Raw genomic sequence first — 23,682 nt, forward strand, 5'->3', positions numbered from 1 at the left:
AAAGGTTGTGTAAACCTAATGTGTAATTTTCTAAATTCACAGAACAACATGTGACCCTTCACCTCCAGTGAAAACATAGAAATCAGCAGAATTAACACTAAAAGGTTTTTGCACAAAGGCCACAATGTACAAATACAATAATACAGTCACACACATGATTACTATTGATGGAAATGTGGAAAACTCACTGTAGGGGTCACCGCTTACACAATCCGCCCACACACGCCCCCACACACACACACACAAACAGTGATTTCCACGGCTGATAAAAGTCCATTTAGTCAGAACTCAGTATCTTTTTAGCAGCTTCCATCGTGCATCACTCTGCTGCACAATCTACAAACGAGCCTAGGATATTTTGTTGATTCATGCCCTCTTTCATCTCTCTTGAACCCCCACCACACACACACACTTCTGTAGAAAAAAAGCTTTTCTGCCAGTGGTCACAGCACTGAACTCTCTCGCCTTGAAGATTTTATTTATCTATTTATTTTTATATTGCTGGAGGGCTGTGACCTCGTGGAAAATCATGAAAAATATTTTTCCCAATCTGTCCCACTTCTCTGCATTCAACATATTAACAGCCAAAGATGGTGAGAGACAGTTTGACTAAACAAGGGCAAACTGTTCAGCCTTTGAAGTCCGAACACGATGTGATTTAAAGTTTGTGGTTCACTGGTTATCTGCTGGTTTATCTTTCTGGATGTTGTAGCTCAATAGTCAGAGCAAGGTACTAAAACTGCAATGCTTATGGGTTCGATTCTCACTGGGCCTTGCTTACAACAAAAGAAAACTAATACGCTATCATTTTTGCATGCTCTGGAGGTAATAAGATTAAGACAATAACCTAATTGTGTCCCGGGTGTTTACACAGTTTGAAGTAACAGGATTTGTTAACAAGCATCACACTGATTTATTTAAAAACTGAGAGGGGTCCTATTATACAACCACATTTACATATTCTATCAACTTGCCACAGAGGTTATACTTTCACATGTGTCTGTTGGTTGGTTTGTCTGCAGGATTACACAAAAACTAGTGAATGGATTTCCACTAAACTTAAATGGAGGATGGGTCTCAGCCCAGAATGGAGCACATTAACTTTTGGTGTGGATCCGGATAAAGGGGTGGATCCAGGAATTGTTTCTCACTTACTTTAACCTTGCAAGATTGGGTTTTTTCATCATTTTCGTTAATTGCTCAGGGAATAATGCATGAATCTTGATGAAAAAAATCAGGCGTATTTAGGTGGCTGGTATCTATGAGTGAGTACATAAAGGGACTGTTGGGCCTTGGTGGAGGTATGCACTCTACTGAGTGCCATTCCAGTTGAATTTGATGCAGCAACATGTTTAAAACAAGTTGGGACAGGGGCAACAGCCCCTTTTGTTGTAAGCAAGGCCCAGTGAGAGTTTACTACATGGGCTGAGGAAAACTTCATAAAACCTTTATTGGTAAACAGTTTGTTTGCACAAGATTGCATTCTGGTTTTATTTACATTTAACCGGTGTTGTAAAAAGTACCCAAAAGTCAAACTCGAGTAAAGGTAAAGATATCGTGTAAAAATATTACTTTGGTTAAAGTGAAAGTCACCCATACGAATAGTACTGGAGTAAAAGTCTTAAAGTATCTGACAGTGAATCTGCTTTAATATCAAAAGTATTTTTCTGGCAGTAAATGTATTTAAGTATCAAAAGTACAAGTAAAAGAAAAATGTACGTCTGTGTACTGTATACTAAAGGTCGAACGATTGTTGCCCTGGCTCGGCCTTTCAGATTTGCCACTCAGCATTTTCTGATTATCAGAATCTGTGTTTTTTAATCCAGTTGCTGATAAAAATGACTTCATTTAAAATGGGCTGCTTTGGCTCTGCAAAGTAACTAGTAACTAAAGTTATCAAATAAATATAGTAGTGTAAAAGTACAATATTAGAAAAGTACTCATGTAAGTACCTCAGAATTGTACTTAAGTACTGTGCTTGGGTAAATGTTCTGAGTTACATTGCATCACTGTATTTTATTCAGCATCCCAAACATTGCATCGTCATGTTTTCTAAATCTGACTTTGGCTCTACTGACCACTGCACATCATGCAAAACACACCAATCTGTTTTTATATCCCCTAAAACATGAACATATTGTTAAGAGAGGACTAAGACTTAACATGACAGTCTTCCCATAAAGATAATTTGTTTAAAAAAAGGTTAACATGACACTAAGTATTGTGAGCGTTGCATGAATTGGATTAGATTTGCTTTTGCATGTCAACATGGACCCACTGTCAGCTACTACAGATGAAACCTGACTTCTGACATGATCAGAGCTGACAGGTGAAACATTTGTTTGCCATTTACAATAGCTGTTCATCTTTTACACACAGTAACTTATACTTATGAGTCTAATTTTAAATTTCTCAACTGCCTGTGAGGAGTGCCGGTAGTATTGTGATTAAAACGCAAAGATTCATTATTTATGGCTTCTCAAATACAAATATTTGCTGGCTTTCTCAGTCGTCTGTGAATGTAAACTGACTTTTTGGTTTTGGACTGTTAGTCAGACAAAACAAGAAATTTAAAAGATGTCTCCTGGGGCTTTGGAAAATTGTGATGGACATTTTCCACTATTTTCTGCAATTTTACAGACCAAACCATTCAGCTGACTTAAGAAAATAACTGGCAGATTCATTAATAATGATGATAGTTTGCTGTAGCCTTTAATGTGTAGATTTGCTGCTGTGTCCTTGTCAGCCCAAGGACAAGGACATCTGAGATCATAAGAAGAAAAGGTTTACTTTTACAGGAAAACAGAGGAATTCAAACAATGATGCTTTAACTCTTGATCTCCTTTGTTTTCGTTATTTTAATCTGTCACAATGCAGGTTACTGCTTATTGCTTTTTTACACTGAGTGTGTGAAATGTAAACGTGTGTTTGATGGGAAGAGAGGGTTTCCTGCTCCCATGTCAATATTTCCCTTTCCCTCCCTTCTGCATCTCCACTGCATTTTCACAGGTAATCACAGTGGCTCTTTGTAGATTCCACACTATGCTATGTCGCACACCATCCAAGGCGAGCTCCAGCAAATTGCCGCGGGTTGAAGAGGAGGTGGGGTCCACATGATCTCAGGGGACTCAACCCCTTCGTATCCACTCGGTGTGTGACAGCTACTGTCCCCGGAGGCAGCAGCTACATGTCTCTGAACTGCACACAGGAGAGGACCCTGGGAAAACTCTGATTTATTTCTCAAGTATTGTTACCAGGAACATTTTACTCTCAATAGATTGGCAGGAGATTGAAAAACCAACAGTGATATACGGTGTATATATCTGTAGGAGCAGCGAGCTGAATAAGATGTCAACACAGATGCAGCACCAAAAAAACAGATGGTGGAAAAGTGAGGCTTGTCAAATATTATTACATTATTCACTAAGCTCTGCAGAGTTAAATTAGGAATGTCTTTCTGTCTGATGTCTTGATGTCTGTATGTTCATCTTAGATTATGGTAGAGTCCAATGATGACGTTTGATTAATGGCATAAAAAAACGTATTGTCTCTGTTGTGCATCCATTCAGTCACAAGATGAATAAACCTTTTACACTTTCATCTAAAGTATCACATTAAATCTAATGGTACCACTTTCAATAACCATCATTTATAAATGGTACATTTATGTACATTCACATTAATACACATATGATAATATTGTGCAAAATGTTTCTGTTTTGCTCCATTCTCATGGTAGGTACCAGTAATGCACTTAACGCTGGTAATCCCGCATTATTAAACAGAAGAATCCATTAACAGAATTGCTGTTTTTGTACACTTTTGTACAGTTACGGCTACGACTCTCTCCACCTCCCTACACTCATATTTGACTGTAATTCATTTCCCAAAGAAAGAGACAAAACAACCAATAAACGAAGCTAAAGTAAATTTGACAGAACATTTTTATTTAAAATTTTCTGTAAATGTTGCGATAACATTGTTACCATTAATTGTTTAGGCCACGATAATCATGTAGTTTTGATGATGACTTTAATTGTTTATTCAGTGGAAAGGAAAAATATGATGTAAAAATGATCCTTTCCACTGATCATGAATTATATCGCAATGTCTGGCCTATTACAGTCCAATACAGTATCCCACTCATTGTGTTGCTAATTCTTGTTTAAACTGAGCAGGGGTCAGCAGGAGTCAACCCACAAACCCAGAAAATAAACCTCCAGCCTCTCTGCTGTGGATAACCACAAACATGGCGGGAGCGGGGAGTGTGACTAGGGAGAAAAAGGCAGCCAACCTCTCTCCTTCTGCTCCTACGATGATTTATCTTCTTCCTCTAACTGGGGCAGAGAGGGGGAGGGGGTGGGCAGTATAGGGTGTCCTGTCCCAAAAAGAAAAAAAAAAAACACCCCTTTGCCAAACCCTAGAGGCCTGCTCCACTTCCTGCCACCTGGTTGACTTTGCTGCAGTGTGTGTGTGTGTGAGTGAGTGTGTGTTTGGGGGGGCAACCTTCACCTGGACCTGGAGATAGATGAAACCACAACGCCGGCTAAAAATAAAGGGCCAGTTTTCTGTCACTGGTGGTAATAGCTCCATTGCGGGCGCGTTGCGGCAGCACTTCATTCTGTCGCATTGAAGAAGCCTTGTTAAGCTTGACCAAGGGCATAATTTGACTCTCTCTAAATTAAAGATGAAATGTCTGCGTTCGGGCCCTGCGATTATCACGGGAGCCTGTCAACAGAAATATTCCAAGGAGGGAAGCTGGATGAAAAATGCATCTGCAGTTTGGAAGAGACCAAGTCCGCATAGGGATATGGATAGGCATATGGATGTATGAACAAAAAAATCTGCATAATATGTAGTCGCTGTCCAAGTGGTCACATAGCGAGGGAACAATAGGAAAATGATTCATAGAAGAACATCATACTCTCATCATACAATCTCACCTGATTTGCCATTTTAAACCATGTGGAGACAGATTTGTGTTTGCTTTAAATTATAATCCTGATCATCCCTCCTACAAATTAAGTGATAATGCAAATTGTATTTAATACTACATATCTAGTTTATCATCCTGATCAAATTGTTCTGAGTTTTTTATGTATTATTTTTACCTGACCCACACTGAAATGAACTGCTGTGCAGCTGACATAGATGCCCTAAATAAAACAGGGATGTGACAAAATAGTTTTATGTTTTGACTTGTTTTGCTGGAGGACAAATTTCCTCCTCTGGGTGTGAAGTGACTGACAGGAAGCGGATCGCGCATAACACAGCAACGATATGAAAACGCTCAAGTCTAACCACATTTATTGAGCTGGACTATCTTGCTCTGTGCAAGCTTACATCTTTAAATATTTATTTACATGACATTTATTTAAATAGCTAAGTTCTGGTGTTAGTGTGTCTGAGGCATATGATACAATAGCCCTGCAATAGGAGTTGGCTTGTGTAGCTTATACTCTGCACTATTTTTTCAGACCAAGGAACCTGTAAAAGAAGGAAGGGACATAAATGGCATCATCTCAACATTCTTGGTTTTATATTTTGGTGCCAGGTCTTTTGTAGTGGATGAGACATGCATGGACAAGAAGACTAAAATCCAACCTGCTTACAGGTTAATGACTGATTTTTCCAAATGGGTGCATTAGTTTATTTGCTGTTGGCCTCTAAACAGTAACCAGGCGAGTTAAAGAGGTCATATTATGCTAATTTTGAGGTTCATAATTTTATTTGGGGGTCCTAGTAGAACAGGTTTACATACTTTAATTTTCAAAAAACACATTATTTTTCTCATATGGTCCATTGCTGCAGCATCCCTTTACACACTGTGTCTTGAACGCTCCGTTTTAGATACAGAGTGAGACATCTCGCCTCTGTTCAATCTTTGGTGAGAGTTGCACATGCGCATTACTTAATAGGCAGGATGTAGCCAATCAGAGGCAGAGTATATCTCTGTTCTATCTTTCTCTTTTACTTTGATCGGAGGCTGTATACGTCACCTGGTCTCTGAGGCGATCGGTCTCCTCCTGGTATTCAGCCAGCTGGTTCTTCCACTGCTCCACGCTGCTGTTGGCTTCCTGCAGTGCCGCCACCAGCTTGGCGTTACTGTCCTGCAGGGTGAAGAGTTCAGCCTCCAGGTTTATCTCACACATCGACCTGAGGAGAAGTCACAATACGACATGATTACTTTTGGTTGGTTGGGACCACGTGATGTAAAGTCGGTTTATCAGAGCTTTATTGCTGCCTGCTGAGGTCAGAAATGACACTGATGAACTGATGGGAGCGGTGAAACCAAACAGTGAGCTGAAAAATGGTAAAGCACTCCTTATTGCTAAGAGGAGCTGAAGAGTCAGGTGATAATTAATATTGATTGGTGCAGCTATACAGACCTAATGCTGGTGGGCTGTTACTGTCAGAAAGAAGCATTGCAGTTGAGGAAACTGCAGAAGATAATGAGGTAATGCTGCACCATCTGTTTGGAGAAATTTGAAGGACATTTATTTGATTTTAAGGAGCCACAAACTCATGTATTTTATGTTTTTTATGTTTTCAGAGCAGTCTGAGATAGAGCTAGATGACTCCCTTGTCAATTACCCTTATATCCAGCCCAGTCGCCAGGATAAAATGTTGGCAGTTAATGTTTCTGCAAACCACAGATACATTAGCATTTGTGAAGGCTACGTACCATGTGAACAGTTTTACAAAATGTGTTATAACACATTCACATTACATGTTACATTTACGTTTTCTGTCATATGGGGTGGAGGCGATGGGGGTGGAGCTACAGGCGAGAAGGCTGCCAAACCGGTGACAGCAGTTCCAGAATGTTGAAGTTGGGACATTTCCAGCCTCGTTTGTGTCAACCTAAGACAAGCCAAACAAGATCGTTTCCTCACCCTAACCAAGTGTTTTTGTGCATAAACCTAACCAGAGCATAAGCACAGCATTGTCGCAAGATAAAACTGAAAATTGAACCTCAAGAAATGTAAAGGTACATTGCCAGCATTGATTATGGCGACTGGAGTGTCACGATATACAGATAATTGCGATATTTTAAAAATGAAATATTGATATTTTGATGATAATATCGTGTAAATAATCAAACACTTCTTAAATCATTATTATTTCTTTCCATTTTGGCATTGCCATAGTAGGCGACAGTAATGCACCTTAATCCTGGTTGCCATCTGCCACTAAACTGAGAGAAGAAGAAGAAGGAAACACAGTAACTAGACAGCTACATCCACACTGTGTGGCTACTGTCAGAGGAAATGATAGACGAGAGTGAGACACTCTACCCATAGTGTGGCTACTTATTGTGATAATATTGTTATTATAAATTGTTTTGGCCACGATGATCTAATACTGTGACAGCCCTAGTTGGATTTTACCATTTCTTTCTATTATTATTTAAATATTCAATCTTTTGTTCTTTTGTCTCTTTTGTCATTTCTGACTTTTGGAGGTGTTTTTGTGTGTATTTAAAACATTTTTTGACTTAAAACCTACAACAGACAGAGCAGTATGCACTAGCGTTGTCGCGATACTGGGATTTCAAACTTCAATACAGTACCTTAAAAATATCGATATACGAGGGGAAAAAAATGAAAACATTGAGGCAAACATTTTCAAAATTTTTAATTAAAAGATAAATATAACAAGGCTTGTGTACTATATGTAAGCACAACAACATTTAAGATAAATGACTTCTGACTATGGTCATAAGATTGGGAGGATGCGGGCCTGTGTGGTCACTGCAGCTGTTTGTATGTCGACACGCTGTCAGAAACAATCGATACTGTAGAAGTGAGTATTCAAACAGTTCAAAAAATACAGTATCGACATATATAGATATTTAAATATTTTTTTACCTTAAAGAGAACTACAGAGACCATAGGGAACTATCAAAAACATAAACCAGCACAGGTGATGTGTTCTCCTTTATTACACGTGGGAAAGATGGATCAGGTCCTGTGTGCCTGTAGAAGGTCAGGATTCAGTGGGGATATTTATTAAACCCGAGAGCTTTCACATGAGAAGATGGAGGGTTCACAAGGATGTCAAAATGAACAGCTTGGCCCCCTCAAAACTACTCACCATAGCAACAGGAAAAAAAAGCCTGTGTAGGCATAAAACAATCATAACAATCTCGCGGGGATAATGGGTCATAAAGGAGCACAGGATGAGTGGTTTTCTGCTTCTTGGTCTCAATTGGAAGGTTGAGTGATCAATAATGGGCACCATGATGACGATAATTATGAGCTGCTACCATGGTGAAGGGCACCTGTAGTGTGGTTTTCAGGCAGCCTGCACTTTTCTCTTTGTGTTAAATACTTAAAAATGACTCACTCCTGCTCTTCTAGTTTATCAATGCTGTTATATTTCTTCGGAGGCGACAGTGAGCTTTTCTTACAGAAATGGAGGAGAGGCACACTGAGGGGGTTGTTTTCTCTGAGGGGAGCACTCATTCACTCCCTTCAACAATGCCCAAACAATATGTACAAAAGAAAATCACACGACAAAATAAGAAGTGAGAAAAAGAATCAAAAGTCAAAAACATTTCCTGGTTTGTGGAAGTGCCACATAAAACGTGCGTTCGAGTTGCCAAGTTGACGTGATATGATGCTGAAACACGGCGGACGAAAGTAAGCATTGGGTTGATGGTAAGAAACTTCTGCCAAATTCATGTATTGTATAAGTCATTGGATTGTTTCCTTTGCTCCTCTTTGTCAATCAAATACTGGAAACAGCTGTTAGCTTGTTGTTTAAACGCTCTCAGCGATAAAATGCATCTTTTTGGCGTCCATGTTGCTCCCAAATTCTGATATGATAGAAAAGGATACACAGAAGTCAGAAGAATGACTTCGCAACTCAGGAAATACAACCATCCAAGGAGCACTTGAATGCAGCAGAACTGCAGATACGTGGAGAGGATCGCTCCTAACCAAATAAAGCAAGTTAAGCCTAATCTTAAATACAGAAATAATGCAGAAGTTGAAATATGGGAAATTATATATTAAAAAAAGAGTAAAATATAATATAAATATTATACTGAGGTAGGCTGGTGTGCAATCGTGATCAGCGTTATTTTGGTGTCCACCAGCTCCTACTTCATCAGCTAGTCTCCAGCTGTGTCCGCCTGCTGTGTGGTGATGAGCAGGTATTGTACAATGAGCTTTTTCTCTGAAAGAAGCTGCCTGCTGTGGCTGAAAACGATGCTGATGAGAGCGGTGAAAGTGAAACAAAACATTAAAGTTGGAACTAAACAATAAGCCAAGGCTTCCTATAAAAGCTCTCTAAAGATGAGGCGATAATTATCTGTAGGTCCATGGCTGCAAGTGACCACTATTAAGTTTTAAAACTGTACAAATATTTTGATTATGGCCACTTTAAACATACAATGTGTAACTTCTGCCGCTAGCGGAGCAAGAGCTTCTACTCAGCTGCTTAGAGTCAGCTAGAGAGACTGGATCAGAGGCCGACCCTCTGAATAAACACCTGGAGTCACTTCAGCTTCTGCTTTAATCCCGAACTATTCAGGGAGGAAAGCTCACAGATTAGTTTTAAACTTTTGGGATTAAAAACCTAATCGCACAGTTACTTTAAGTAAACTGGTGGATTTCTCTGGGTTTGTACTTTTTGGGAAACATTCGGGATAATGCAAGTACACAACACAACAAAATATATTGCAAAGGTTGAGTAGTTTTTAGACATTTTAATGCAGAACTGTGTATTCACACCCTGTGTCAAAAAGTTATCATGTAGCACCAGAATATTAAGAGTCTGAGCTTGTCTTACACAAATTGTTCGCATTTACAAAATATTTTCCATCCTCTGCTGTCAGCTCCTTTGTAATGTGTCAAATAACAGCCCTCATTTCAGAGAGAAACACCTCGGTTGTTATGTGGGCACCAGCTCGACTCTCTGGATGGATAACAGTATGCACTGTTTGTAGAATAAATCCACAAACAACACATACAGTCACTGTAAAACTCATTCTCTGTGCCAAGAAGGCATGTTGTCAGTTTTGTTTGTTATCTCAAAAACCTGTGAACAGCTTTCAGCAAGTTTTGGTGCAGAGCTGGGCCATAGGAGGAAGGAAATGTGGCTTGTCTATGGTGTGATCCTGCTTTCTTTCTGTCTTTTCTGACATTTATATGATATTGACAATTAACAACAATTTTTGCTATTTTGTCATGACCTGCTACGATCACGTGAAGGAAACGATCCTGCGTTGTGGTGCAGATTAACATTTTATAAACATTCATATTATTAAAATAACAATGTAGAGAATTGTGACTCACTCTTTAAATGCCTTGGAGCTTAATGGCTTGTAATCTCTGTTTCCTGTCCTCCTCTTACAGACAAACCATTAAGCTCCAAGGCATTTAAAGAGTGAGTCACAATTCTCTACATTGTTACTTTATTTTAGGCATTTAGCATAATGAGTAAGTTTCATTCACTGTGCGGAGTTTAACAAAGCGCCCTGAGGCATTTAGATCTGCTCATGTAGCCGAACTGGCGGTTAGAGACAGGATTACAACCTTTGTAGTCAACTTTCTAAACTCTAACAGATAAATGTTCACTACAGCACTCCCACACACACATCTGCTGCTCTCGCTGTTGTTTGATTTTCATGTCTCTGTGTTCATGTATTATTGTAACCGCCTGTTGTAATCATCCTTTTGCTGTATCTGTTGAGGCCAAATGTTCGTTCATAAACATCAGAAGCTCTGAGTGTAAATGTTCACTTCATGCTGACCCTGTCTTTCTCTTTCTCTTGTTGCTGTCTCTCTGCAATGTTTTTTCAAATACATTTTATTGTTTTTCTCGACCACACTCCTCATTTTAAGTGAATTTTACTTTGAGCCAAAAGCAGAACTATATACAAAACAGCAGTGAGGGGTGTAAGGAATAATCCTTGTGAAGGAAATGCAGGTCACACCAAACGTTTAACATACTGTGTTATGGACAGTGATCTACAGATGGCCTTTTAGTCTTTCTGGTCGAAATATCTCATTATCACACAACACGATCACAGAGAATGTAACATTTCAGTGAGATATAGGGACGTGTTTTTGGACAGTTTTCTTTGTTCCATTGGCAGATTGTTTGACTTACAAGAAGCAAGAAGCATCTTGTATTCATTGTTTTCTTTTCTTTTGAAGTGCCATTTTTTCCAGTGTAGCGGTCTTACACATAAAAATGAATTGGAGTGGACTGTAGTATGGACACGTGTGCAACAAAGTGAATAAAGTAACATCTGAAAAGTGCTCTTAGTCTGACCCATGTTCTGATTATTGCAGGTTATTGGTTAGTAATGCAATCTAAAAGGATAATGAGGTGAATAAAAAACTAAAACTAGATAAATACTTACAAACCCAAACTGGAAAACTTAAAACCAGTGTGGATGAAATACCCAAGAGTTATATTTGAGTAAAACAGTAAGGAATAGTACTTGAGTCTTATAGTAGTATCAAAAGTACAAGTAAAAGTAAATTGGCTTGGCTGTTTATTGAATCTGATATTTGGCATTTTTATTGATTATCAGAATCTGTGTTTTTATGCGCTGCTTTGGCTCTTATGCAGAAATCTGCAACATACCTAATAATTAAAGTTATTTAATAAAATGTAGTGAAATAAAAGTGCAATACTTACCTCCAAATTGTGGTGGAGTGGAGGTATAAAGTATCAGAAAATGGAAATACTCAAGTCAAGTACAACTACCTCAAAATTTGACTTTGAAGGATAAGTTCACCCAAAAATGGAAATTTAGTCATTATCGCCTCACCCTCATGCTGATGTAACATTGTTAAAACAAGTCCCTGTCTACTTCAGATGTTTAGGAGAATGCTGCAACGCAGTTTTGCTGTGAAGCTCCAGAAATGTTTTGATGACAACAGAACTTCAACAGACTTCCGATTGGCTAGGGGGTTAATAGATAATAACCATCACTGTGTGAAACTACATTGAAATGTAAAAATGAAAGTTAAATACAGGAATGGTTTATCAAGGCTTATATGGGTTAGGCTTAGTCTTAAAATAATTAAGGCTATTAAGATTTTTTTCTCCAGATGATATGATGCATGAGGTTTAAATTAGAAAAAAAACATCATCATTACCCTTCAGACAGCATCTTTTTGACCCTCTCCTTCTCTGCTGTCAGCTCCACTTCAGCACTCTTGCTGCGAAACAGCTTCTCCTCGCCCGGCCCATTGACTGTGAGCAGCGGTGGTGAATGGCGGTCCTCCGACAACTGGACCAACAGACATGAAAACACAAACAGGACATGAGCTCTGTTATAAAGCTGGAATTAAATCAGCAGCAGCTCGGATTAAATGTAAATCCTCATCAATGATACTGCAGAGTCCTCTGATAGAAAGTGTCCATTTAGAGGACAAGAGCTCTTAACAGGATACGACTACAGTCATCCATTCTGCCGAAAGTGGATGTTTTAAATGACGTTAAAAGTTCCAATAACTATTAAATCAAGTTTGAGTCAACAAAAAAGTCCAAATTGTTCCAGCTTATTCCAGCTTCTTAATCGTAAATATTTCCTGGTTTCTTCACTCCTTTATGACAGTAAACTGGATATCTTTGGATTGTGAACAAAACAAGACATTTGAGGACGTCTTCTTGGGCTTTGGGAAACAATGATCGCCACTTTTCACTATTTTCTGACATTTCATAGATGAATGAAAAATAAAAATTAATAAATAATTATCAGCTCCAGCCTTACATTGATTATACTTTGGCTCAGAGGTTCAGGTTTAAGCTGCTGACAGGCCCATTGCTGTCTCTGCATCTGCACGTCATCACAACAAAACGGACAAGACGCAGCAGCAGAACAGGACGGAGTTCAACCTGTCAGTGCTCGATATGTCCCATCTGGACTCTTGTAAACAGGCTCCATGTGGAGCAAGCAGCCATGTGTGGAGCCCAGCTGCCTCGTCTTCACACAGCCTCACAGATCTGACTGGACTCTGATTCAACAGGAAACGACTGAAGTACAGTTCTGTGTTCCAAGAGTTCATCTGGTGTTCGTGTATAAAATATGCACATGCTGGTATCCTGCTGTAATCTGTGTGTCCGCTGAGATTTAACATATACTGCACATCTGTACGTGCAGAGTTTAACACTAGAAGACTGTCTTCACTTTCACTGCTGAAATTGGATATTTTCTCTGTGCTCATTAAAAATGTGATTTTAAGAGGATTTTTAATGAGAAAGAAGGTGTTATCTTAAGGATTTTAATGTAGCTAGTAAACGTTTTGTCCTTCAAAAACCAAATCAAACACACATCAGAGAATTTCTATGTATGCCTTAATACATGTATGGAAGGGATCCTTTTTTTAAAATGGAAGATAAAATCAATATCATCAACAAAAACTATCTCACCGAAACCTCTGATCGGTTAATCTAAATTTTACAAGATTAAAGGGCCATCCACACAAAGACCGATCACTATAACTCGATCAGGATAACCAGCTTAGGAAAATAGATATGGGATGACGTGTGTCTGCTGTTGTTGTAGGGAAATGAAACTCTTCAAAGATGACAGGAGTTAGAAGCCAGCACTCTGTTACGAGAGTTGTCGTCAATTATCTTGCCAATTATCATAAAGGACATCAAAACAAACTAATCAGCACCAAAGATCAATTGGCAGCATCTGTCAGGTTAAATTACGCTTTATATGTGTAATTTTCAGCCCAATATACATTTTATAAGCGTTTAACAAGTTGGACAAATATCCAAGACTGAGTTACTAGAGTAGGCCATCTTAGTGTCTCTTAAATGCCATCAATTAGCTTCCATCAAAGAGGTCGGCTTCAGTTTGAAACCAATATTATAATCACTGCGAAATTATTCTGGAGGAAAATGTCCTCGAAATCAAGCTAAGTGACGGCCCTGGAAATTCAGATGGAATCTGATTTGCTGTCAGTTTTTTTGGTATCGTTCATCATATCATGCTAAAAGGGATCCCAACAACATCGTTCCCCGATGAAGTTTTGTTATAGGAGAGATTTTTAAAACAATCTATTTGTACTTATTGTTGCAGTTTTCGTTCTTGGTGTGGACGGCATTCAAGTCTAACGCTATATCTTAAACCGCTATGTCAGCAACATAACAGTCCTTTGTTTTCTTACCTCATTAGGATTAACTCGCAGTATAAAATAAAGGTCAAACAAACTGAATGGTGATTCAGAACAAGAAGCCATTTATCTTCCCCTCACGTCATAAAGACACTTTGAATATGACATTACAGCTTGCAGATGGCTCGACTCCAGCCTGGCAAGTCTAAACAATCTGCTTTGATATTTTCCTTCCCGGCTGCCCAGAAATGGGTTCAAGCTTCCGTTCTCACAGTTTTCTGCAGTTTGAGGCTGTGGGCTACAACACTGCTCCGTCTCCTCTCTAAAAGCATGCAGATGAATTTGTTTGGGCACATTTCTGTGCCCCCCGTCGCCTTCTGTCTTCTTTCTGAGCAGAAACCTGAACTTGTCAACGACCAAGTGCCTCAGTGAAGCATTACAACCCTGCACTTACTGTAGAAAAAGCCTGTATTATTAATTTGAGTGAGCCTGACTGTATCCCCCCTGAGGACGATGGTTTATCATCTATAGCTCAGCAGCTCTCAGTCTGTCCTCATGGATGGATATGGAAATGAAACACACAGCAGACTCATGTGGATTAGCACTGTGTCCAGAGGAAGGAACCCGAGAGCAGGAGAAATCAAAGCTGAGACAACCCCAGTCCGGCCCCAAAGCCAACGGATCGGCTGTGCGTATCCCTGAATAATTCATACTGTGGATCATGTTTAAGTCATAAATGGGATTACAAATTTACAGCAGTTTTTTCCGTATGTTGTTCACTAACAGGCTGAGTGGAAACAAGGCAGGGAGGGACACATGAGCACGAGCCTGCAAACGACCAACAACCAGTTAAACAGAGTTCAAAGGATCTGCGAGGAATTGTGACTTTTAAAGGACATATCTGTGTACTGATATTACGTTTTATCAATATTTAGTCTGGAATTGATGAGGTAAACTCAGAAAACAGCTGACAAATCCACCTACATGTTGCCACATTCTGTACACAAAGCCTTGACTCTGTTGTAGAAGAAGCCAGCTGTGCTCAGTAGCTAAATTTGCTCTGAAGTCAACTTTGATCAGACTCCGGATGAATTATTGAGCACGATAGGCCATGCAACACTAAGATGCATGACTGTGAACACACGGTCTCTAAGACAAAAGAAGATGGTTGTCTTTGTATTGCTTGGTTTTTTTTATTGTTGTGTGGTGGAGTGTGTGTTTTCACGCACCTGGGAGAGCTGAGAGATGAAAATGTTCCATGATGCATCAGGTAAAGAGAGAGGGAAGGGGCAAATGAGGAGAAACAGACAAAACGAGTTACAAGATGATTAGGCAGTTTTATTTTGATTAAACACTGATCATGAAAGCTTCAACTTTTGTGAGTCCTCAGAGGAGGCGTGCATTGTAATCAATGGAATCACAGATACTTAAATATTAAACGGCTTTCCTGAGAGCTTTCATCATGACGTCTCTGCACCACTGTTCATCTTAAGTACATCTACACTGTTTACTTATTTATCTGAGCACGAGTTCATCGGCTCCCTTAGTTTTTATAAAGCACCTATTTCTACGCCCTGTGTTTGAATGAGACCACAAACCTGCTTTAGTTATTCATGTCTTCATGCATCAGAGGAACATGCTTAGGTTTCCCTTGAAGCACCTGTCCTCCCCGATTAAACACACACACACACCAAAAACACACACTTCTTTTTAGCTGGTTTTATTGCCAGGTCTGTGCTCTAAAATATTGATGACTAGTAGTTCTGTTTGCCTCTGTCTGCCTCTGCATGGAAACCATGTATGATAGGAGATCACAGAGGGGGAAAAAAAGCTCCAATCAGCAGGCGCAAACAAAGACAGCTGTTACCTGTCAGAGGAGGGAAACAGCTTCTGTCTCTCGCTTGTGTTTACACTGCTGCTTAGACGATGTTCATTCTTCTTTACCCATTTTGGCATTTAATTATCTTTACTGTGTAGGTCAGTGGTTCACAAACATCAACAGCCCTGTAAGATGAGCTCAAGTGGCTCTTCATGAACACTGCATATCTGATTTTAACTATATAAAGGTGGATATTGTTACTATAATTTATTCATACAAGATATAGTGATCCTGGATCTGAGTAGGCTTTCTCTCTTTTTTTAATTTGTTTTCTTGGACCTTCAGTAGCTGGACACTTTTATCCTTTACTTAAGCAATGTATTCTGACACCAATCAAACTGGACCACTGACATCCTGAAACACACCTCGAGGCGATCAGGATAATTCTGCAGCTCCTTCATCAGCAGGTGAAACTCCCCTTGCTCTTGACTTGTTTTCATAATTGGATGGACCCAGTGTTTTCTTTTTCTTCAGTTCAAGAAGTGAGGACAACAAAATCATCTTCACTCTTAGTGAATTTTCAGTGTGCAAGATTCCTGTGCAGATCGTTTTTTATATTCATTATTAAAAAAAAACATATACTTGGTGTGCAAAGGCATTTACTCAGGTTGGTGGGAGGCGGGTCACATTTAGTTGGTCTAAAATTGCCAGTAATTTATTGGTATAAATAAAAACATTTTTAAAGTAAAATATAAGTCATGAATGTAAGCAATTAAATCTGAATTCTTTTATGTTTGATTTTGTAATAAATGTATTTTTGAGCAGTCATGTGACACGGCTCGCTGTGACGGGCGATGTTATTTGCGAGTTCCCTCTTTTACAGTCACTTACTCAGCTGCCTATCTTTCTGTTATACACTGAGAAGTAATCTCTGAGTGAATATGCATATTTTAGTTTTCAATTTCATGTGTGCGACTACTAAGTGTTTTAAAAGGGTTTATGGAAAATGAAAGCCTTACAGAATAACAGAGCCCCACATATATTGAAAATACACTTTTAACAAACTTAAACTTTAATGTGCCTTAATTGTCTGCACTTATGTGTGAAAGACAAATGCCCTCTTTTGTTGGGGTATATGGCAAACTTGGTACTATTGTCTTCTGTTACTGTATCCGTAATCTTATACAGCAGGCTCCTCACCTCAGTTAAAAAATGTTTGCCCCCTCCAGCCCAAATGTCAAACTCCGACTATGGTTATTGGGACAAAAAGTATACTAAAGATCAACCTTGCACGAATTGGGAGTCGTATTTGTGAGTTTGTTGTGTAGATATTTTATCATAAAATGTGTCATTATTCTATTCTATTTATTCTATTTAATTATTCTAATAACCGAGCTGCAGAAGAACCTCCTGGAGTACCAGTGGACAGCTATGCAACGCAGGTTCCCTGCAGGATTTGAACCCAGAGCATGAGATGTATTACATGTGTTTCCTGTGAGACTGGTGAAGAGAAGGTCTTGTGTATATAGAAGGCGTGTATATTTTTAAGGCTGTTTTAGTTTTAGCAGGGTAGAAATTATTTATTTGTAGAGGTTGTTTTTTTTTTTTAAACCTATGCATGTGTTCTTATCTTCCTGTAACACACAGGAGCTTCAGTGTTTCCTGATCCCTCTGCTTGGCTAAAATCTGTGACCAATCGTATGGATTGGACTGAACAGAATGTTTTTCTTAAAATATCTTTATCATTATCTCAGAGGACAACAATGGTGTTGTGACAGATAAAATCAAATGGAAAAAATGTGTTACAAAATATTTGGGACCTTTAAGACAAGTGCATGTTGCCTGTAATGCCCCAGTCGGTGCATCTATTAATTTTTATATTTCAGCAATTCCATTTGCATTTCATGCCTGTTGAGAGTACTAATTTAAGCCATATCTACTACACAACACATGACATAAACAGGGCCATAGATAGGGGCTCAATTCCCACTGGGGCTTCCATTCACAAATGCAGCATCATCTAAACATTATAAACATTATTTTATTGCCCATAAATGTTATTGTCCTTGCACTAGTCATTTCTATAATTCTCTCTATATTGCTCTGTTTATCATTCTTCATTTTTATCTTGCTTAACTTCACCATCTCCTCCTCCATCTTATCTCTGAGCTCTGCAAATAAGCCTGAAAGCTGCAGCTTTACTGCATGCAGATCCCCTGCTGCTGCTATCCAAAAATCGGAGGCAGAGTATGTGCTCTGTAAAGCCTGAGGCTGTATAGATACAGCTCTGTAGCAATACTGAGGATGGTTACTGACCAGGGCTGTTACTGACCAGCTGAATGTGATGCAAAAACCTCCTGATAGATTCAGTGAAGAGGAAAATTAAACAAAATACTGCAGGTTAACCTATAATGTAGGTTTACATATTTGCCTACAGTTTTATTAAAACATTACCTTCCTCTCCATCTACCTCTTCACTTTTCTGACATCAGACTAACATTTTGTAGCTAGAAACACACTGCAGTTATTTTAATAAATAAGGTGCAATTTGTAGAATATGGCAGAAATTGGAAGGTAGCTCCAAAAACAACTGACAACAGCTGCTCTTTGCAAGCCATACGTGGCTGTAGCTAGCTACTGTTAGCTTATTAGCTCATGGCTCAGTGTGCCGTGAAGCCAGTGGCCTAGAGTTTGTCTGGTTCGGGACCTCGGATCACCACGGGTGACGGGGCCCAGATCAACTGGATTTGGCCGCCTGATCTGAGAGTGAACACGACTAGACACGGATAAAGAACTAAACACAGCCTTCAAAACCAACTGAGGTCAGTTTGATAACAGGGGATACAGTAGAGAGGTGATACAGCTGCTCTGACCAGGACTTTGACTTCGTGGACGACGTGACACAACAGGCGGCGACAGGAGAGGCGTGTGGCGGGAGAGAAGCGACAGAGAGTCGGACATCGGCAGCAGGTGAAAGCAGCGTATAGAGGGGGAATATTTCCACATCTTTCTCTGTGAATTGAGGATTTATGTCAATAAAACCAGAGGTGATTTTGAAAAGGCAGACCAAGACTGTGTTGGTGAGTTTAATTAGTTTATGTAGACTATGAATGAAGTGTGTTTTACCATGAGTTAACTAGACAGTTACGCTCGTCTTAGTTTGGTAAAAGAGAGAGACTTAAATTCAGCAGATGAACGGTTGTATTTTTCCTGTTTATTAAGGAAAACATTTCTTGCCATTTTTTAGTTAACTTTGTTCATTTATTACACTAACAGCTGGTTTATATCTCCCTGCTGAAACTACAGGGGGCTATCAGACTATCACATCTTGCCGGTACAAAGTGGTGTTAGGAGACAGGACCGGCCGGGACTAGCTGGTTAGCATGCTAATTCCATCATCATCAACATCTCTGCAAACATAGACATCTTTGACATTATGTCAAACACTGTTGCTTCATTACATTTTGTTGATAAAGTTAGTTCACTTTTTGAACGTGTTAAACAGATCTTTGCAGATTGAGTGTGCAGATGCTTTTTTCTGTTCTAGCTTGACATTTTATAGCTCCAGCACCTCAGTTTGATACTGGGTGAACGGTGGTTTTTAAACTAAAATTCTGGCCGTATCTTACAAATTGCTCCTTTAAAACTCTTATCTGTATTGTTTCTGTACTCACAATATGAGCCAGTGTTCGTGGAAAGCTTTAAACAGTCCACACATTCTGGTGCATTAAAGCCTTAATGGAGCTCTTATCGGTTCTTATGTGGTATTATAGCCACAATGGGGCCGCCATCAATACTTGGCTGTGGATTATTCACACTATAACTTTTTGTGCTCACACTCAATAACAGCTTTGATCGGGTATTATTTCTACATTACACAGGTTCAGACAGTCAGCAGTTTGGTGTTTTCACAGTGTGCAGCGATGAGTCAGAAGATGTGATAATAACCACAACAGCACCCTCACAACACCTCTGTGTTTACTGCCTGACACAAAATCAATGAATGCTGTCTTATCGAAGAATCATTACAAGCTGCTCACCAGCGTCTGACCTTGTAGCTCTATCCAGGTGTGTGTGCTTTGTGTGCATGTGTGCATGCGAGCGTGCATGCGTGCATGGATGCGTGCGTGCGAGCGTGCATGCACTTGATTAATCTAGCTTGCATGTGTGCTTCACCATGTTTCTGTTTTCTCTGTGTTTGTGAGAAAGGGGACAGCTTTTGGGGTTTTTTTTTGTTTTTCAAGCTCTCCCCAATAAAGAAAGAGGACTCTGGTTGCCATGGTAACAGGATGAAACAACTGACCTCTGACCTCAGTGTGTGCAGTTTGACTTTGCACTTCACACTGACATTTCGAGTGATGAACTGCGATCGATCATGATTTCAATAACTAGAATGGCACTCAGTAGAGCGCATACCTCCACCAAATCCCAACAGTCCCCTTGAATTCACTCTAGCCTAATCCAATATCAAATAAGGCATGTTTGAATCTGCTGGATCAACATTTTTATTTGGATCCACATCAAAACTGTAAATCCATTCTTTACCATTATCAGAAGAAAGCAGTTCTCTCTTTTTGAGCCTACATTTGAATTCATTTTTCTTTCACTATAAAGCACTTTGCAATAATGTAAATCTAAAAAGTATTATTCATTACTGAGTAATGGGAAATCAACAGTATCTTCCTCTCATACTCACTGGATAAGAGAGGACGTTAGAAAGATGACATAATCATCGCTGCAGAAAAGATTAAGGCTTCTGTTGTTCTCGTTGAGACTAGACACTGAAATGACCTCAATTAGTACTGTTTTGCCATGTTCAGCAAACTTAACATCATGAATACATCCTTCTATCGCGTTATGTAGTCCCTGCTGTTGGCTTCTTGAAGTGTGCCTGACTCCTAACACACTGCGGCACCCGGCTCAACAGGACTGGCAATGCCATGATTCCTACTGTAAAGTTTGTCTGACCTAGCAACAGTAACTAAGGGGTGCATGACTTTCGGTCAATTGTGGCTTCCTGAAGGCTGATGGCTTCCATGTGACCACAACATCACCAGTTCAGGGGCGTTTGTTGTGTGTTATTATCCCCCCCAAGTTTCCTGTCTAACCATCCACTGTCCACTAAAGACAACATGTCCAACAAGAATGAGCTCAGAACAACAACACATACAGTGAATTGTGTTCACACTAGAACGCTCGGATCATTGAGTCCCAGTCTAAAAAGTATAAATTTAGTCTGCAGTGCAGTATTTTCAGCAGAAGAAAAGTTCTACAGATATCAGAGTGTAATCGATCAATGTCAAATACACAGAGGCAATAGCAAACTGAGCCCTCATCTGAAGTGTGAATATCAATCAGAATATCACACATTAAAGGCTCATTTGCAGTCCAAAGGCACAAAAAGGGATTTTTCACACTTTAGACTGAATCATCTTACATAATGAGTTTTGATTTAAATTCGTGAAGAATGTGGAGCGAGGAGAGCGACAGGACATCAAAATCTAAACGGATAAATGCACAAGACAGTTATATTAAGGTTTAAGATGGAAGGTAAACGAGACAATTACTGATCAAGATGACCTTTGACCTCCCAGTATGGCTACTTTGAGAAAACAGAAGTCCACTGGCCTTTCATACAACTCTACCATTAAATGTAACCTGGTTTGATCAAGTATTCGACCTTCTTGGTATTGAAGCTCTGTTTCGTGGCATCCAGGAGTTTGTTTCTCTCGGCCTCGCTAAAGAAACAGACAAGACAAACCATCAGCTCTTATCTGAGAGTCTCAGGACTGAGGTCGAGGTTAGCAGCGTGACTCTGCAGCATGTCACACCTGCTGAATGGCTCTTTGTGAGGACTTCTACACAAAAACACACACTCACACACTTAAGTCTGTTTCGAATGTCTCTACAACAACCTAACACACTGTTTATCACACACTAATAAAAAAGTCTGGCAGCTCTGAGGCATTCCAAAAGTTAGCATGTGACATTGTTTCCTCCATGTTTGTACCATTAAATCACAGCCACCGAATCAGGGCGTGCAATAGTTGACGCTGTAAATGCCAGAAGAGCTGCCCCAGAAAATACCACTCTGTGTCTCGTAGTCTACTTGTAGAAGAAAAATTGAGGTGAAGGACAAAAAGTTTCCACTGCAGGCAAACTTTCACGTCTCCAACTGAACCTCAGAATTATCAAGTCCACCAAGAAATCACCAACACTGGCAGGATAAAAGCTGGCCATTGTCCTTTCAGCTGCAGCCAGATTCCCCTCAATTATAGATGATTCAGCTCCCTCCGTCCCTCCCTCCATCTCTACTCTCTCTTCTATTCTCCTAGTCCCTCATTCTCCTTTCTTTCAGTCCTGGCCATTACTGCCCCTCCGAACACCTTCAGCACCAGCGTCTCTATCTCCATTTGTCATGCATGAAATCTTTTAATGGAGTTAACCAATGGGAGAATAATGGAGCGGACAGATGGGGATCCATCTAATCCCTCGTGATTCTGTATATGTTTAAAATAGAAACAAAGGCGAGGAGAGTTGATTGAGATATTACTTCTCTGCTCTGTCTCTTTGTTGGCCTTCAAGGTCACAGGTCCAGTGGTTCAACCTGAACCTGTTTTTCAACCTTATTAAAGGCAACAAAAGTCTATTAATTAGATCCTTTTGATATTTCCTGTGAAGTCTGACCAGCAAACACTTAACTGCATGTGACATGAGAGAGCGTCCGCGACAAAATCAGCTTGATTTAAGTGTTACCAATTAGAGCAGACCTATTCATGGGCCAAATATGGACCTTTAACAACCTCATTCAGGCCATTTGATTATTTTCTTGGTAGACATATAAACATTTATTGTTTATGTCTGTTGCTAAACAAAAAGTACTCTAATTTTATTAAGAAGTACTAACCCAGGCTGTTTAAGCAGGGGGACTTTATGAGAATCAAACAACAGACTTCCAATGATAAAGAAGGTGCATTGTTTTTTCATGAAGTATTTCTTTTTTTCAAATTGTGAAAACTTATAAATAAAGCAGAGAAAAAAATTAAGAAAATAAAAACAAATAAAATAAAAAAAACGTGTAACATAATGTGTGAGCGTTCACAGGTCAGATATAAGGTAAGAGTAAGAGAGGTAAGAGTCCCGCCCCTTGGCACTTCACTTTTTATTAAATCTGTCCCTTCTACAAAAGTAGTTGAATAGGCCTGAATTAGTGTCCTAACTGGCTGCACGCCCTGTTTCTATTTTCATTCCTGCTGCTCATGTTGAACTCATGACATGAACAAGGAATGGTTGATTCATGAAGTTGAAATGAGGAGTTTTCGATATACCATCTGCTTTTACTATAAAAAACTAAATAAGGTGCCAGCTGGCTGGAGGGTGATCGCCAAGAAGCTGAAAGTTTCTGGTAATAAAAAAAAAAAAACACACACACCATCTTTACTTCCTGATATATAATTTCCAGTAGAGAAGCTATGCAAACTCAACAATCTTTCACTTGAATGGTCTCCAATCTAATCTTCAGCACACAGCAGATAGGTACGTGGTCTGTTTACACGACGTGACAGAGTGCATGTTTAACAGATTTAGTGAGGACAGCGTGCGCCCAACATCCTGTCGCATCGGACACTCACATGCAGACAGGACACAGTGTAAGCTTTCAGCCCAGTCACCAGGATGTCATGTTGGCAGTTAACGTTTTAGAAAACATTTGTAGCAAAGTATCATATAACATTCACATTACAGTGCTTATTAGTCACCTTTCACATCAGG

At 39.5% G+C, this 23,682-nt stretch overlaps 1 protein-coding gene across 1 annotated transcript in view; it reads right to left on the reverse strand.

Moving 5' to 3' along the window:
• The window catches only part of homer3b (homer scaffold protein 3b), a 64,167-nt gene that overhangs the window by 12,557 nt on the left and 27,928 nt on the right, over positions 1–23,682 (reverse strand). The window contains exons 5-6 of the mRNA XM_073476745.1: positions 12,123–12,256; positions 6,000–6,156 (exon numbers count right to left, since the gene is read on the reverse strand). Of these exons, the coding sequence (XP_073332846.1) occupies positions 6,000–6,156; positions 12,123–12,256 (291 nt within the window). The remainder of the gene's footprint in view (positions 1–5,999; positions 6,157–12,122; positions 12,257–23,682) is intronic.

Source organism: Pagrus major, chromosome 11, assembly GCF_040436345.1.
Source record: "Pagrus major chromosome 11, Pma_NU_1.0".
In the NCBI taxonomy this organism is placed as follows: Eukaryota; Metazoa; Chordata; class Actinopteri; order Spariformes; family Sparidae; genus Pagrus; species Pagrus major.